Source organism: Nerophis lumbriciformis, linkage group LG13 (assembly GCF_033978685.3).
Source record: "Nerophis lumbriciformis linkage group LG13, RoL_Nlum_v2.1, whole genome shotgun sequence".
NCBI lineage: Eukaryota > Metazoa > Chordata > Actinopteri > Syngnathiformes > Syngnathidae > Nerophis > Nerophis lumbriciformis.
Window position 1 is genome coordinate 47112921 of NC_084560.2, and position 17620 is coordinate 47130540.

The window sequence follows — 17620 nt, forward strand, 5'->3', positions numbered from 1 at the left end:
ACCTGTAAAAATTAGCATGCAATTTAGCTTAAATGACATGAGCAGGAATGCTCATTGAAAAACAGATGTCAACACAGGTCAATGTCACACTTAGTATTTAATTGACAAGTGTTGTTTTTTTTAAATTATTACAAAAAATGTAAGCACCTTTTACAAGGACATACAGTCTTGACTTGGCCTCACGTACAGGAAGTAGAGGATGAGACATGCTTTAATTAATAAGTGCTTCATAACAGTGTCATTTTGTCTTGCCGCCGCGCCGTGAAAACTAAGCCCAATTTGTCCCCCTCGCTGAAACGCAAACATGCTACGTAAACAGTTTTAGTGCAATTACTGAGCTCGCGCTTGTGATCCACCTGCAATCTCATCGAACTCCGAGGAGTAAATTAGTGGAAATGATGTGTTTCAATTTAGAAATGTTTGTTAGCTCGCTCCAAATCAGAACTATGACGCAAGATAAAGTCAGCACTTGAGAATGTTTGGCAGTAAAGAGTTTTCTCCGCTCACGGCTCGCCTTGCTACTAATCTTTGGAGAGGGCGATGATGGTGAAATGGATTTCCTGCGGGTCGCGAGCCATGAAAGTCTTACAAACCTCCACAGCATCCTGCATTGAAGAAAAGAAAGGTCAGTTGAACCTCTTTTTTTTCAACATTTTTTACATCCTTACCTCTAGGAGAGTACCCTCCGATGTTTTTCCGTGACAAATAGGGAAAGGTTTCCGCCCATCTGAGTGAGAAGTAAACATTATATTGGGAAAATGCAAAGTCAGCAGTGGAACTTCTTCATTTGAACACCATTACGTTACAAAAATGTTCACATTTTAACAAACCCAGCTCGGTAGCGCCCCTGTCAGGGTGACAAATACCTGGCAACAGACTCTGATTAACAGGAAATCCGGTACGCGGGTTACAAAAAAGATCCATACAAAAAGGCGCACATTTTTGGTGGTTTTGGGCCATTTCCTTCATAGTATTTCTTCTTTGTTTCTTGTAATGTTCTAATGTGGGTGGGGATTAATTTCACCTGGAGAAAGAATATGCAGCACACCAATAAAAAAAACAAGTTGTGGGCCACAAATAGCTCCTGGCCGCATTATGGACAACATTGGCTTAAAACATTTATCTGGGTCTAATAGAAATTAAAGCTGCAAGCAGCATTGGTCGGGCCCGCATATTTGGCAGGTGCTAGTCCTAAATGTCCCAATACTTTTGTCCAGTGATAGTCATAAGTGTCCCAATACTTTTGTCTACTTTTAGTCTGGAGTGTCCCAAGACTTTTGTCTAGTGTACCTACCTTGTCTGCATTGTGTGGGCACGCTTTTAAGCAGCCATCTTAAAAAAAACAGCAGCGCAGCAGCATCAGCGCAGCGGGTCTTTGAAGGCTCATAAAATCAAAACCAGAGCAGTTAGAAAAAAAGCGCTTCTGTCATTGTAATCACAAGGGTTCAATCTCTGTCCTGTGTTAGTTTGAAGGCGAAACGACAAACGCGCTCAGAGGAGATCGTTTTTGAAGGAAGGTGACCGGTTTTTACAAACAATTTGTTTTGAAGGGGGAATAGCAAACTTCCTGTTGATTTTTGCTGGGGGTTGTCAATTTATGAAATGTAGGTCTAAGTGAGACCTACATAGAGGTTTTTGTTTCATGTCTCTCCGACCTTCCCAGTGGGAGTTACAGGCAGTTATGTCATTTTTCTTCTTCCGAGGAGTAGTTTTTTCTGCGTTTTATTCAAAAATTGCGGTAGAGCGCAATTTTTAGATTTGGGGTTAGGTTTTTTCATTAGATCACAATTATAGCCAGTCCTGATGTGTGTGTTCAGTTTGGTGAGTTTTGAAGTATGTTAAGGGGGTCAAAATACAGCTCAAAGAGGCAAAAGTTACTGTTTTTAGTACTTTTTTGTCTTGAAGGGGGAATTGCCAACTTCCTGTTGATTTTTGCCCGAGGATGTACAATTATGAAAGGTAGGCGTAAGTCCCACCTACATAAAGGTTTTTGTTTCATGTCTCTCCGACCTTCCTAGTGGGAGTTACAGGCAGTCTAGTTTTTTTTTTCCTAGGGGGCGCTAGAGCGCAATTTTGAGTTTTGCTGTTCGTTTTTTTTTATCAAAAGGCAATTTTCGCAGGTCCTGATGTGTGCGTCAAATATGGTGAGTTTTGAAGCATGTTAAGTGGGTCAAATTGCAGCTCAAAGAGGCGGCCGGTATAATAATAATAATAAAACCTTACAAATTCAATAGGTCCTTATGTCCCATTGCATAAGGACTCCCTTTGGGAGTCCTTATACAATGGGCCATGCGGGCCCTAATAATCCATTCCAGGGTCAAAATGCTCCCATTATAGAAAAAATAACAGTTCAGGCAATCTTTTCAGTCTGAATTCATAAAAGTAATTTATCTTTAGGGACGTAATGGTTCATCTCAGTTTTCCGCATGTTTAAATGTTACACAAATGTAAAAATAAGTTAATTAGGGCAGCGGGATATAAATGATATAAATTTGTCCGACGAGGGAGCTTTTAATACCGTCGTCATATCGTGATAATGAATGTTGATGACACATTCCAGCTGTGTCCGCCACATTTGACATCGAACGACTGCATCCTCAACACAATATAGCGTCCTCGCTAGCGGTTAATGTCCCTCCTTACAAGTATTATTATCACTGGAAGACGAGAAGACGAGGAACAGATAACCATGTTACAGTACGCACCATAGAAGAATAGAAAAAAGCATAGCTAACCGCTATCCTAGAACTGTTAGGGTTAGTGGTGAACAAGGTAAACAAGTGTGGGTGGATAGATACTAATATCGACAATAACGATAAGTATAGTGTCAGTATATGGTCAGTGGTAAGATTTTTTTTTATCACAAACTTGTTTGTCGTACTTGTTTATAAACTCAGAAAATAAGAGTAAATAGTAGTTTTTGCTTTTATTTAGTTATTTTAGCTTAGTTACTGTATATCGCAGAAATCAATTCAAACAAATAAACAATAAAAATGTAAAACAAAAAGAGCAAAAAGATGTAATGTAATGAAAAAAAGCTGAAATGTTGATACTTAATACAGACGTCTTGTTTTAAATATACAGTATTTAAAATCCGTTTTTTTGCATTTCTTTTCCTTCCCCAAAAACAAAACGTGTCAGAGTGGCCCTTGCTTGATTTGACTTTCGACCATGCAGCCTTTGGTGAAAAAAGTTTGGACACCCTCGCACTTGAGTCTTATTGCCTACTTCAAAAGGTGATCATTCTTCTTCTTGTTCTCACAAGTCTTTCTTCCAAAAGCCAAAGAAAAAAAAGCCAAATGCACTCAACTTAGGTCTTGCACAATATCACCCGGTTTGAACGCCACTTATTTGTTTTGGAGGTTCCACTGTACACAACAAGGAAATAAAAACAGCCCATTGCAAAGCAACAGTTAGCTCACCTAGCTCGTACAATTGTCCTCCGACGTTCACAAAAGCTATAAAGTGAAGGTTGACTTTATCGTCTAAACTTGGCGCCTGTAAAAAACCATAAAGTTAAAAAAAAATTACATTTTGATCAAATCAAGTCATCAAAAACACACACACACCTCAGTCTGTCCCTCCTGTGCACTGGACTCATGTGTGATACGAATACTCTTGAGCAGGGAACAAAAAATAAAAATGTGTTAGCTGAATGCTAATGCTAATACCAGTTTGTTTGGGCTTCGTGAGCACACCTCATCTTTCTCCAGGAAAGCACCTCGTTCTTCTGGATTCATTTTACAGGTGAGCTCCACAAACTTCTTAAGAGGAGAGCCAGATTCTAAAAAGATGAAGAAAAAAAAAGGGGAAAAAAAATCAGATTGGGCAAAAATTGAACACCTTAAATAGACACCTCAAGAAAAAGAAACGGATGAAGGTGTTGAAGGCAGTCGTGTGTCGTGGTAGACATATTTCCCACAACACACTTCACAGTAGACATGGCATATGTAAAGCTGAAGTCTCCAGAAGAATTTAAAGACAAAGTTGTGTTGTATGATCCGATTGCCGGACGGTGTAAGATACAATTGCCGGACGTTGTAGAATCCGATTGCCGGACGGTGTATGATGTGATTGCCAGATGTTGCATGAACTTGTCAAAGTGCCTTCAGTTACACTGCATTGGTTTACTTGTCAACAGCCTGGAAAGCAGGCATGGCATCTTTAAAGTTGACCTTTATAGACACCTCAAGAAATATTTTCTTAATTGCTTGTATTCCTCTCTGAGCTGCCACCTTACCGTGGTAGAGGAGTTTGCGTGTCCCAATGATCCTAGGAGCTATGTTGTCCGGGGGTTTCTATGCCCCCTGGTAGGGTCTCCCAAGGCAAACTGGTCCTAGGTGAGGGATCAGACAAAGAGCAGCTCGAAGACCTCGATGAAGAACACACACCAAGGACCCAGATTTCCCTCGCCCGGACGCGGGTCACCGGGGCCCCCCTCTGGAGCCAGGCCCGGAGGTGGGGCACGATGGCGAGCGCCTGGTGGCCGGGCCTGTCCCCATGGGGCCCGGCCGGGCACAGCCCGAAGAGGCAACGTGGGTCCCCCCTCCAATGGGCTCACCACCCATAGCAGGGGCCATAGAGGTCGGGTGCAGTGTGAGCTGGGCGGCAGCCGAGGGCAGGGCACTTGGCGGTCCGATCCTCGGCTACATAAGCTGGCTCTTGGGACGTGGAACGTCACTTCGCTGGGGGGGAAGGAGCCTGAGCTAGTGCGCGAGGTGGAGAAGTTCCGGCTAGATATAGTCGGACTCACTTCGACGCACAGCAAGGGCTCTGGAACCAGTTCTCTCGAGAGGGGCTGGACTCTCTTCCACTCTGGCGTTGCCGGCAGTGAGAGGCGACGGGCTGGGGTGGCAATTCTTGTTTCCCCCCGGCTCAGAGCCTGTACGTTGGAGTTCAACCCGGTGGACGAGAGGGTAGCTTCCCTCCGCCTTCGGGTGTGGGAACGGGTCCTGACTGTTGTTTGCGTTTACGCGCCAAGCGGCAGCTCAAAGTACCCTCCCTTTTTGGATTCACTCGAGGGAGTACTTGAGAGTGCTCCCCGGGTGATTCCCTCTTTCTACTGGGGGACTTCAACGCTCATGTTGGCAGCGACAGTGAAACCTGGAGAGGTGTGATTGGGAAGAATGGCCGCCCGGATCTGAACCCGAGTGGTGTTCTGTTATTGGACTTTTGTGCTCGTCACAGATTGTCGATAACAAACACCATGTTCAAACATAAGGGTGTCCATATGTGCAATTGGCACCAGGACACCCTAGGCCGCAGTTCCATGATCGACTTTGTAGTTGTGTCATCGGATTTGCGGCCTCATGTTTTGGACACTCGGGTGAAGAGAGGGGCGGAGCTTTCTACCGATCACCACCTGGTGGTGAGTTGGCTGCGATGGTGGGGGAGGATGCCGGACAGACCTGGCAGGCCCAAACGCATTGTGAGGGTTTGCTGGGAACGCCTGGCAGAGTCTCCTGTCAGAGAGAGTTTCAATTCCCACCTCCGGAAGAACTTTGAACATGTCACGAGGGACATGTTCCATTACGTGACTTCTTCCCGAAAATGAAAAACAGTGGTGGTCAACCAAGCCAAGATTGCTGTTAAGCAGCAAGCAGCACGTAAGATTGCACTTTAGTTCTCTTTGTGGGTGTGGCTGGTGAGATTGGGGGGGGGGGGGGGGGGGTGAGTTGTGTGCATGTAGCGTGCTTAGTCTGGAGGCTAAATACACACAGTGTTTTGTGTAACTGTTGTTTAGTAAGGAAGTGTTGATATTCTTTGCTTAGTTTGATAAATGTTGGAGCAGTTTGCTTCATCAGGAGGGTGAAGTCGCTCAACTTAAAGTGTTGGATTTAACTGAAAAAGGGGCATTTTTCTACCAGTAGACAGCGTTTAAGATTGAGTGTTTCACTGCTAAATTAATAATATATTTATATTGAATATGGATTTTAAATATGTATCTAAATAGGTGGTTAATTGGTTAGGTATTTATGTATTTGCATATTGGGTTTTCTGCTGCATTTATCTATTGTGTTTCTGGGTTTAAATGTATTTTATATGTATCTTGGTGCATTTATGTTGAGACAATTTATTTAAAATCTGTTTTAACTTAAAGATAAAAGATGTGTCCATGTTCTGGCACTTGTTTAATGGTTAAGAGTTTGATAGCCTAATTAATAATTGTAAATTATGGGATTGATAATTGATTTATTTTTTACAGCATGTTAATCTTGTGGTGTTTTGTCCTTAAAGGTAGATAGGTTTATACTATTGCAGAATATTAAGATTTACACTGGATGTTTACTTTTATATTTGCACATTTAAAAAGCAAATAAGCTACTTTTAATTTTGTTAAATGTAAGTTTTAAATGTTTACATTGTTACAGAATATTTTGTCATGTTGTTGTCAATGTTGACTGAGTGGCCATACTTTTTTTTTTTTGTAAATAAAAGTCATGCCGTTTGAATAAACTGGCCTACATTTATTTTTTCATCTTCATTTTAAATAAAAAAATAATCGGTAAAAGGAAAAATAATCTATAGATTAATCGAAAAAAAATAATCTATAGATTAACCGATTAATCGAAAAAAATAATCTATAGATTAATCGATAGAAAAATAATCGTTAGCTGCAGCCTTAATTTACAATAAATAAATCGATTATTGATTATTGAAGGTTAATCATCGATTTTATAATTGTCCATGTTCGAATTGCGATGCATCTAAAAATCGATTATTTCCCCCACCTCTATTCACAACCTCGTAATGAATGACTTTGTAATAACAACGCACCAAATTGCAGGTGTGCAAGGTTGTTGGCCACAGCGTGGATCAATCCTATTGTTCCGCAAGCATTGCTGATGGTTTGCCTCATGAAGAAGATGTTTGGAGAGACTTCTTGCGGTTGCTTTTTCAGACGGTCTTCTTCCTCTTGTTTGTAGGCTTCATACTGGTTCACATTTGGAGACAAAAAGCCTTTAAGAAACATGAAGGTGGACGCAAAAATGCAGGATTTAGATACTGCAAAAGCTATAATATGCCTTTCACAGTGTCTTAATGTTTTATCTGTGTAATTAATGAGTACCTTCTCTGTGACGGGGAAGAGGAGCAGCACAGCGCACACAGGTCGAGGCACCATGCTGAGAAGCTCTGGATCCAAGCCATAAACATCTCCAAACTGCCAACTGAGCTTCATACCCAAAGAATTGACAAACTAGGCACACAATGATACACTTTTACTACACAGGAACAGCTACTGTAGCCAACAGAATGCGGCAACATGCAAACGCTCCAAACACAGAAATGATCCACAAACAAAAACTAAATATATAACAAAATGCTAAAACGCCATGATAATAAAATATAATAATATATCAGTATATATATTATATACTGTATACATAATATGTAAATATTACATACGTATGTTATATTTTTTATTGCTACTACGGTACATTTTTAGTCTACTTGATACCCGCATTATCCTTTCCATCCTTAGTAACTGAGCTACTGTGTGGAACAATTTCCTTTGTGGATCATTAAAGTTTGTCTATGTCTATAAATGCCAAATGAAATAATAAATAACGAACCCGAAAAGTAAATCCAAATAAACCAAACTAAATAAAAAGTAAATCGAATAAAATAAATTAATGATTTAATAAGATTAATGGCTACAATGGACACGTTTTGTACGGGGCGGCATAGCTCGGTTGGTAGAGTGGCCGTGCCAGCAACTTGAGGGTTCCAGGTTCGATTCCCGCTTCCGCCATCCTAGTCACTGCCGTTGTGTCCTTGGGCAAGACACTTTAACCACCTGCTCCTAGTGCCACCCACACTGGTTTAAATGTAACTTACAGTAGATATTGGGTTTCACTATGTAAAAGCGCTTTGAGTCACTAGAGAAAAACGCTAAATAAATATAATTCACTTCACTTCACTTCACCTCGGCACCCTCATATCTGCTGACCACGGAGACTCCACTTCCTGAGGGTGCTGAGGAAGAACAGACTGGAGAGGCAGCTGATGGTGACTTTCTATCTATCAGGCTGTCGAGAGCCTGCTGACGTACTGCATAACAGTGTGGTACGCCAGCTGCACTGAAGCAGACATTCAGAGGGTCATAAAGTCTGCACAAAAAATCATCGGCTGCCCCCTCCCCTCCCTGAAAGATTTACACAACTCCCGCTGCCTCAACAGAGCAAAAAGCATCACCAAAGACAGCACACACCCTGGCTTCCACCTGTTTAACCTGCTACCATCGGGCAGGCGCTACAGGTGCATCAGAGCCAGAACTAACAGGCTCAGAGACAGCTTCTTTCCCAGAGCTGTCACCATCTTGAACTCTAACTTATAATAATAATAATTCACCCCTATACAATATCCTACCCTAATACTTTGAGTGCAATACGTCCGACACTGATTGTTATTTATTACTCCGGTACTCTATTGTACAGTATTTTGTATTTCTATAGTGTTTTGTATATTGTACAGGATTTGCTTATAATTTTTATTGGATATTAGTCTGTTCATTTCAATTGTTAGTTTTTTTCTTTATTACCTGTTGTGTGATTTATTTTTACTCCATATTTGTTCCCACTACCGCACCTTAAGTTGGAGTCCTTAATCTCATTATATGCAAATACAACGACAATAAAGTCCATTCTATTATATTCTTGTAGGGCCCAGCTTATCGAAGCGGGGTTTGAAGCGTGATATGATACAGCACGCCCCGCGACCCCAAAAGGGACAAGCGGTAGAAAACGGATGGATGATACAAAGCATGTTCCCTGTGGTGACATGCGCCCTTGTGGCAGGTATGAAGCCATAAGCGGGAATGCCAGAAGAAGTGTGGGGAAAAAGCGTTGCTACAAAAAGTAGCATTACTGCTAATATGTAGCATCATTTGAAAAGTCACCCGCTCCAGAATGAACAGTGCTTACTCCGCATGTCAACATCTCCGTTCGGTGCCACACCAACAAAGTGCAGAGGCAACCATTTCCACATAAACACGGTATGAAAAAAAAAAAAACGACATAAGGAGATAACGTCCGCCAGAACCTACCACATAGCGAAGGACGTACACAATTTGATTTCCTATTATGCAGCTAATTTTTATTTGACACTTATTGAAATATCTTGTGTGACATCATGCACAAAAGTGCACTTTATTTGTTTTAAACTATTGTAGTGGCGTTCTGTACAAAAAGTGCACTTTAATTTAGTGTTGTTTTGATTTGTCATCTTGAAGACATCATGCACAAAAGTGCACTCATAGCTTGTTTTAAAATGTCTGACAATCTTGCACTTTCTGTTTGTGCCACTGCTTAATAACTGTTTAATAAATACACTTTTGATAAATTGACTTAGTTGTGGTTTCCCTCTCTGCATCGAAGTTTAAAAGTAGCATATATTAATGCAGTATGAAGAAGAATGTTTTAATGTAGACACATAGAATCATCATACTGCTGTGATTGTATGTATCAAGTGTTCATTCAAGGCTAAGGCAAAATATCCACATTAGAGATGCGCGGTTTGCGGGCACAACCGCGGAGTCCGCGGATTATACGCGGATCGGGCGGATGAAATTAAAAAAAATTAGATTTTATCCGCGGGTCGGGTCGGGTCGGGCGGTTGAAATAAAATAAAAATTAGATTTTAAATAGATTCAGGCGGGTGGCAGTTAAACCAATTGGGAAATATATATACATAGTTAAATGTTGTTACCCACATACAAAAAACGAGCAGGCACCTGCTGCATATGCCACAACAGAAGAAAAAAAAAAAAAGAGATGGGACACTTTTACGGAGCGGAGAAGGGACGCCTCGCCGGGGTCCGGGACCGAGGCCCCTTCCCCCGAGAGGGCCCCACCGGGAGCCGTAGCTGAGGCGATCCGCGAGAAGGGCCCGACGCACGTCCAGGGTCACCACCGCACCGACACCCCGCCTCGTCCGCCTTCGCCGCGGCCGGCGTCACGCGCAGCAGGTAAGCAGCTTACCTGCCCGCCACCCCCGTTGCCGGGGGCGCGTAACAGGGGTCACTCCGCGCGCAGTGCGCTCACGAAAGGGGTGGGGCTCACCCTGGTTGATATAGACAGCAGGACGGTGGCCATGGAAGTCGGAACTCGCTAAGGAGTGTGTAACAACCCACCTGCCGAATCAACTAGCCCTGAAAATGGATGGCGCTGGAGCGTCGGGCCCATACCCGGCCGTCGCCGGCAGCGAGATGCGCTTGGAGGTGCGCTCAGCGCGGCTCCCATATGATTGCGCACTGGTGTGCGTCTGGGCCGTGACAGCGTGGCACGCGAATGTCTGTGCTGCATTGGATGAGTCTCCTTTCTTTAACAGGCAAAAGCTTTATAACCTCACTAATGCCTTGCATCGTCTATATTAGATATATAACAACGGGCGGGTGCGGTTCTGATCAAATGTTACATCGGGTGGATGGCGGATGGTTGACGACTTTCTGATGCGGTTGCGGATGAAATAATTGCCCATCTCTAATCCACATATATATGGTGTATCATGACGTGGCCTAAAAATATGGAGATATTAAAAAAAGGCCGTATCGCCCAGCCCTAATTTGTTTTGGGGTGTTTGTGTGTATTAGATGGCATTTGCAGCCCTTTTCTTTTGATCTCGCAGTGTACTTTGTCAAATTGTATCTGTTTAATCGTGTTGGTCTGATTTCGGGACATATTGGAAAGTTTGGACGTTGCTACGTAGCATTACTGAGAATATTGGGATGTTTTTTTGTTTGTTCATCAACAAACAAAGCACCTTCGCAACCACACTTACTTTCGTCATGACCTGAAACGACAAAAGACAATGACAAGTATTAGTTGACATTTTCTGTGTTATTAAAGCAACAATAACGATTAGCTTATGCTTCATTGCTAGCGTCACTTAAGCTAGCCCGCACATGCCGTCACTTCTTTTCCACCTGTAACTCGACGAAAGACCATAAAAGACCATCGACACTTACTTCGGGGTTAGACTCCAGAGGCAGCCAACGCGGATAGCTCATTTTCTAAACAATTTAAGTTGGGTTTGTGGCGAGAAGAGACAGATTTTGACAGCCGGGCTTTGCTGGCTTTCGCTTCCGCGTCGGCACACGGAACTTAGTATTTAACCCCAAGCGAAGGGGAGTCCGTATCTCTAATAAATACGACGACAGAAATGTACATCATATTACACATGTTACAAACCTAACAGTAATTTAAAACAGAATTAATATTTACTAAATAAATGCAATAATCATTTAAACGCTATGTGAATCACCTTTCAAACATTTAAATCCACACAACCTCCTCCAACAAATGAAACATTCCAGAATTTAGGGCGGGATTTGGTGGGCTTTAAGTTTTCCCGTTTGCTTTTGTATTATCGCGAGAACTCTCGCACATGAAGTCATTTATCTTAGATAATTGTGTCATTCTCACATATGTTTTTAGGGCCCGCATGGCCCATTGTATGCAATGGGACATAAGGACCTATTGAATTTGTAAGGTTTTATTATTCTTTATTCTTCCGCCGCCACATTAAACTGTAATTTGACCCACTTAACATGCTTCAAAACTCACCATATTTGACCCACACATCAGGATCTGCGAAAATTGCCTTTTTTTAAAAAAAAAAACCGAACCACAAAACTCAAAATTGCGCTCTAGCGCCCCCTAGGAAAAAAAAAAACTAGATTGGCTGTAACTCCCACTAGGAAGGTCGGAGAGACATGAAACAAAAACCTCTATGTAGGTCTGACTCAGACCTAGATTTTATAATAGTACATTCTCGGGCAAAAATCAACAGGAAGTTGGCCATTCCCCCTTCAAGACAAAAAAGTACTAAAAACAGTCACTTTTGCCTCTTTGAGCTGTAATTTGACCCCCTTAACATGCTTCAAAACTCACCAAACTGAACGCACACATCAGGACTGGCAAGAATTGCGATCTAATAAAAAAACCTAACCCCAAATCCCAAAATTGCGCTCTACCGCAATTTTTGAATAAAACGCAGAAAAAAACTGCTCCTCGGAAGAAAAAAGATGACAAAACTTCCTGTAACTCCCACTGGGAAGGTCGGAGAGACATGAAACAAAAACCTCTATGTAGGTCTCACTTAGAACTGCATTTCATAAATTGACAACCCCCAGCAAAAATCAACAGGAAGTTTGCTATTCCCCCTTCAAAACAACATTTTTGTAAAAACCGGTCACCTTTCTTCAAACATTATCTCCTCTGAGCGCGTTTGTTGTTTCAGCTTCAAACTAACACAGGAGAGAGATTGAACCCTTCTGATTAAAAGTTGGCGAAAGAGTTTTGATACCTGCTCCGGTTTTGATTTTATGACCCTTCAAAGAACCGCTGATGCTGCTGCGCTGCTGTTTTTTTAAGATGGCTGCTTAAAAGCAGGAAGCACCAGCGTGCCCACACAATGCAGACAAGGTAGGTACACTAGACAAAAGTATTGGGACACTTATGACTATCACTGGACAAAAGTATTGGGACACTTAAGCCAAAAATTGGACAAAAGTATTGGGACACTTGGGACTACAACTTGACAAAAGTATTGGGACACTTACGACTAAAAGTAGACAACAGTATTGGGAAATTTAGGACTACCACTGGACAAAAGTATTGGGACACTTACACTGGACAAAAGTATTGGAACACTTGGGACTAAAACTTGACAAACGTATTGGGACACTTACGACTAAAAGTAGACAACAGTATTGGGAAACTTAGGACTACCACTGGACAAAAGTATTGGGACACTTACACTGGACAAAAGTATTGGGACACTTACACTGGACAAAAGTATTGGGACACTTGGGACTAAAACTTGACAAACGTATTGGGACACTTAGGACTAGCACCTGCCAAATACACGGGCCCGACCAATGCTGCTTGCAGCTTTAATTTATTATTATTCTTCTCCAGATTTTGGCGCGCTCTACCTTCCACATTTTTCACCCGATTAAACCGTTCCAACTTCAAACTGTTCAGCCTATCCGGGAATCGCAGGCTTTCCCTTGACAAATTCCAAAAAATCCCCAAATTTCCTAGAATTCCCAGTTTTCCGGGACATTTTTCCCATTCAAAATGAATTGGCCATTTTTCAAACTTCCACCATTCCACCTTTAACGCATTTCACCGTTCTGGAAATTCAAAGTACCCTTTTTCCAAGTTCAAAAAAATTCCAGGATCTTCCAGAATTCCTGGTTTTCCAAAGCCCTATTTCCACCCTTTTTTTCTGGCGACTACTGATCCTCCCACATTTTTCAACGCATTTCAACCATTCTACCGTCAAAACATTCCTCTTAATCAGGACAAAAAAACAAAGTTGTTTTTTGAACTGGAAAAAATTCCCGGTTTTCCCGAAATTCCGTAATACCATTTTTCAATTCAACATGTTACTACTTCAACATTTCTCGACCGATTTGAAAAATTCCAACACCAGACCATTCAAGGGGCCATTTGTGGCCCACAGGCAGAGTTTTGTTGGTCCGCAGCATATTATCGGAAAAACAACAATAGTGAAAATGTGAGGGGGAAAAAAGCATCCATCCATCCATTTTCTTTGTAAAAAAAAAATGGAATGTAATCCAAAAAGCAAACTAATAATTGTTAATATTATATTTAGTCACACAATGTTTTGTCTTTTAATTGTCACGGTCCGGGCTGTAATCGATCAGCAATCTGCACACCTGAAGCTGATGAAATGCCCGGTTTCTTAAGTCAGAGAAAACCTGCATTCCGGGCCAGAACGTAGCGACCTGTTCCCGTACAGTAAGCGAATATATATAGCTCTATGCTCATTCTCTCTCTCGCTCTGTTTTTTCCTCCCCCGTGTTCATTTGTCTCGTGTTCCCTACTGTTCTCAGCATTCCCCCATCCCCTGTGTACGAGCTGTGTGTCTCGTCTCCCCGTAATCCCCTCTGGTTCCCTGGCTGCCCCTTTTTGGATCTTGACCTCCCGCCTGGACACAGACTCTTTACGCCTCGCTCTTGCCTCATGAGTGGCAGTTTGAATTGCCACGCCCCGATGCAAGATGGCGCCAGTATGTGCTTTGGCCTGCCGTCTCTCGCTGTCAGCTCTGTTCGTTTTTGTGTTTTTTGCGTCTATTTTCGTTTCTGTCAGCTCACTGCTTGTGTATGACCGCCAAACACTGTTGGATCTTTGCCCCTCTCCCACTGATATGATCAACTTCGACGTTGGTTTTTCGACGTCCCAGTCAGCTTTTTCACCTGGCCGGATTCCTGCCTTCCTTTCCCGCCCCCTGGCTCCTCTCCCCCGGCGGAAGCGTCTCCGGCGCCGCGGTAAACGTGGCGGCCAGCTGGTGAAAGTTAGGGCACTCCTGGCCCGGCTTCCCGTGGCTCCCCGAAGGAGGAATGGTGCGGTATCCGGTCTCCTCCTGCACCCACGCTCGCTCGATCCGATCGGCTCCTGGCTGGTTCCTATCGTTGGTTTGGAGGAAGAAGCTTGCCGTCGTCGCTCCTGCTGTCCCCGCCCCCGGAGGCGCGGGGTGGATCACCGCCACCTGCGGGCTGTGTGTCGGGCCCCACCCGGATTAATTGCGGCCTTGGACGTGCTGGCCCCCGCCAGGTTCGGTCTTGTGAACGCAAGATCTTTGACAAACAAAACTTTTATCCTGAAGGATTTCTTCACTTCCCGCGGACTGGACTTCCTCTGTGTGACGGAGACATGGCTGAGAGCCGGTGAGTCCGCCCCTCTTAATGAACTTCTGCCTCCGGAGTGTTCCTACTTTAATTCCCCACGGCCGTCCGGTCGAAAAGGAGGAGGATTAGCAGTCGTTTTTAAAAATGACTTTAAATGCCGTCAGATCCGCCTACAATCCTCCTTTTCAAGCTTCGAACTGTGCATGTTTGAACTGGGTCTTTCTGATGTCGTCCTGTGTGCCGTCATCTATCGACCACCCAAGTACCACAAAGACTTTATAACTGACTTTTCTGAATTTCTGGCTGAAATCCTGCCCAAATATGATCGTGTCCTTATTGTGGGTGATTTTAATATTCACACCTGCTGTCCAGACGAGCCGCTTTCCAGGAGCTTCCTGAATATAATCGACTCATTTAACTTTGTACAGTCTGTGTGTGGTTCTACACATGAACGCGGGCATACACTCGATTTAGTGCTCTCGTATGGTTTGTGTGTTTTTAATTTGGACATTTGCGACGCTGTGTTCTCTGATCACATGCCGATCCTGTTTAATATTGCCACGCAGTGTCCAGTTAAATTGTGCGCACCGCCCCAACGCTCTCGCATGTTTAATTCTTCGTCTCCTGCTCGGTTCTCCTCTATTTTTTCGACTCTTTGTGATGATAATTCTGCAGCATCTGTGTGTCTGAATACTGAAGAGTTGGTTTCTGGGTTCAACTCTATCTGTTTACAAACACTGGACACGATCGCGCCTTTCAAATGCCGCCGCGCTAAAACCACGCCTCAGCCCTGGTTGAATGACGTCACTCGGGCTGCCAGGCGCGTATGTAGAAGAGCAGAGAGAAAATGGAAAAAAGACAGGCTGCATGTGTCCTTTGCCATTTTTAAAGAAAGCCTGTTTTCCTTTCAGATGACTGTAAAAGCAGAAATGAATATATATCTATCTCAGATTATATCTTCTAACTGTAACAACCCCAGAGTTCTGTTTAAAACTATTAACACTGTCATTGATGCTCCCAAATCTGCTGGTTTTGATGCTTCTTTTGAATTCTGTGAAAATTGTCTCCATTTTTTCACTGACAAAATTGTGTCAACTAGAGCCAGTCTATCTCAGCCTTCATATGACCCTTCTGTTCCCCTGCATTTCTCTTCTGTTTTCCATCAGTTTGAGCCGGTGTCCTTTTCTTTTTTAAGTGACACAGTTAGTCATATGAAGCCCTCTGGTTCTCCTGCAGATGCCCTCCCACCTCGCCTGTTTAAGGAGGTACTTGCTACTATTGGACCAAGTGTCCTTAACATTATCAATAGTAGCCTCTCTTCTGGAATAGTTCCAGTAGAGTTTAAACATGCAGTGGTACGACCTCTACTTAAAAAACCCAGCCTCGACCCCTCTCTCCTCTCTAACTTCAGACCTATCTCTAATCTTCCATACATTTCCAAAATATTAGAGAAGGTTGTCTACAGTCAGTTGTTGCCCTTCTTAGAGGATAATGGTATCACTGAGCTGTTCCAGTCCGGTTTTAAAGCCCTCCACAGCACAGAGTCAGCGCTTCTAAAAGTTTTTAACGATGTCCTCCTGTCCACTGATTCTGGTAAATATGTTGTCCTGGTGCTTTTAGATCTGTCTGCTGCGTTCGACACCGTCGACCACGCCACCTTAATCACTCGTCTTGAGAACTGTGTGGGCATTAAGGGCGCCGCCCTCAACTGGTTCCGGTCGTACCTAACCGACAGGAGTTTTTGTGTAAAAGTAGACAGTTTTATGTCGTCCACAGCTCCTTTACCACATGGGGTCCCCCAGGGCTCAATCCTTGCCCCAATTTTATTTGCACTTTACCTTCTCCCCCTTGGTTCTATTTTTAGGAAGTACAGTATTGCATTTCATTTTTATGCCGATGATTGCCAGATTTATTTTCCCATGGCACAAAATAACACGGTTCAACGTCTTATTGACTGCCTGCACGACATCAAAGTCTGGCTTTCAGCTAACTTCCTGAGCCTAAATGAAGATAAAACAGAAGTTATGTTGTTCGGTCCAAGTCGCTCTCCCTCCCCCAATGTTGACCTCGGCACTCTGACCCCGTATCTCAGCGACTCTGTCACAAACCTGGGGGTAAAGTTTGACTCAGATTTTAAATTCGAAAAACAAATCAGCAGCGTCGTTCAAAAAAGCTTTTATCAATTACGCCAAATAGCGAAAGTGAAACCGCTTCTATCAAGACATGATCTTGAGAAATTAATCCACGCTTTTATCTCGACTCGTCTTGACTACTGCAATGCCCTGTATGTTGGCATTAGCCAGGCCTCCCTCGCCCGCCTGCAGCTCGTGCAGAACTCTGCTGCTCGTCTGCTAACACAGACCCGCAGACGTGAGCACATCACCCCTATTTTAGCGTCCCTTCACTGGCTCCCTGTGCGTTACCGAATACATTTTAAACTCCTTTTATTTGTTTTTAAATGTCTAAACAACCTCGCGCCAACCTATCTCTCCGACCTCCTTCAGCCTTACTGCCCCACCCGATCCTTAAGATCAGCCGATCAGCTGCTGTTGACGGTCCCTGACACAAGGCTGAAGCTTAGAGGTGACAGAGCTTTTGCCGTTGCTGCTCCCAAGCTCTGGAACGACCTACCCCTGAGTGTTAGACAAGCCTCCTCTCTTCCTGTTTTTAAATCTCTCTTAAAAACATACTTTTATTCCATGGCTTTTAACACTGAGTGATATCCATCCTGCAATGGCGCCCCATAATACACCTGCTGTGATCCTGTTTTTATGTTTTTATTAATTCTATTTTATTTATTTATTTTTTATCGTGTTCTGTTTGTATTGTGTTGTGTTTGCTCGGTACTCGTTTTATCTTTTAACCTGTTCATTGTACAGCACTTTGGCTACCCCTGTGGTAAATTTTAAATGTGCTCTATAAATAAAGTTGATTTGATTTGATTTGATTTGACCTCCTGCC

General features: G+C 43.1%; 1 protein-coding gene across 4 annotated transcripts in view; it reads right to left on the reverse strand.

The window, feature by feature from the left end:
- Window positions 1-78: 78 nt before the first annotated feature.
- uchl3 (ubiquitin carboxyl-terminal esterase L3 (ubiquitin thiolesterase)) overlaps window positions 79-17620 on the reverse strand; it is a 111795-nt gene continuing 94253 nt past the window's right edge. The window contains exons 1-9 of one of the 4 annotated variants that reach the window (XM_061970709.2): window positions 10967-11198; window positions 10780-10791; window positions 7070-7198; window positions 6778-6934; window positions 3699-3784; window positions 3570-3617; window positions 3423-3498; window positions 669-727; window positions 79-605 (exon numbers count right to left, since the gene is read on the reverse strand). In XM_061970709.2, the coding sequence (XP_061826693.2) occupies window positions 522-605; window positions 669-727; window positions 3423-3498; window positions 3570-3617; window positions 3699-3784; window positions 6778-6934; window positions 7070-7198; window positions 10780-10791; window positions 10967-11008 (693 nt within the window). In that variant the 5' untranslated portion in view covers window positions 11009-11198 and the 3' untranslated portion in view covers window positions 79-521. Of the gene's footprint in view, window positions 606-668; window positions 728-3422; window positions 3499-3569; window positions 3618-3698; window positions 3785-6777; window positions 6935-7069; window positions 7199-10779; window positions 10792-10966; window positions 11199-11262; window positions 11309-17620 lie in introns of those variants that run through there. The other 3 variants (XM_061970710.2, XM_072914546.1, XM_072914547.1) reach the window with 3 other exon arrangements.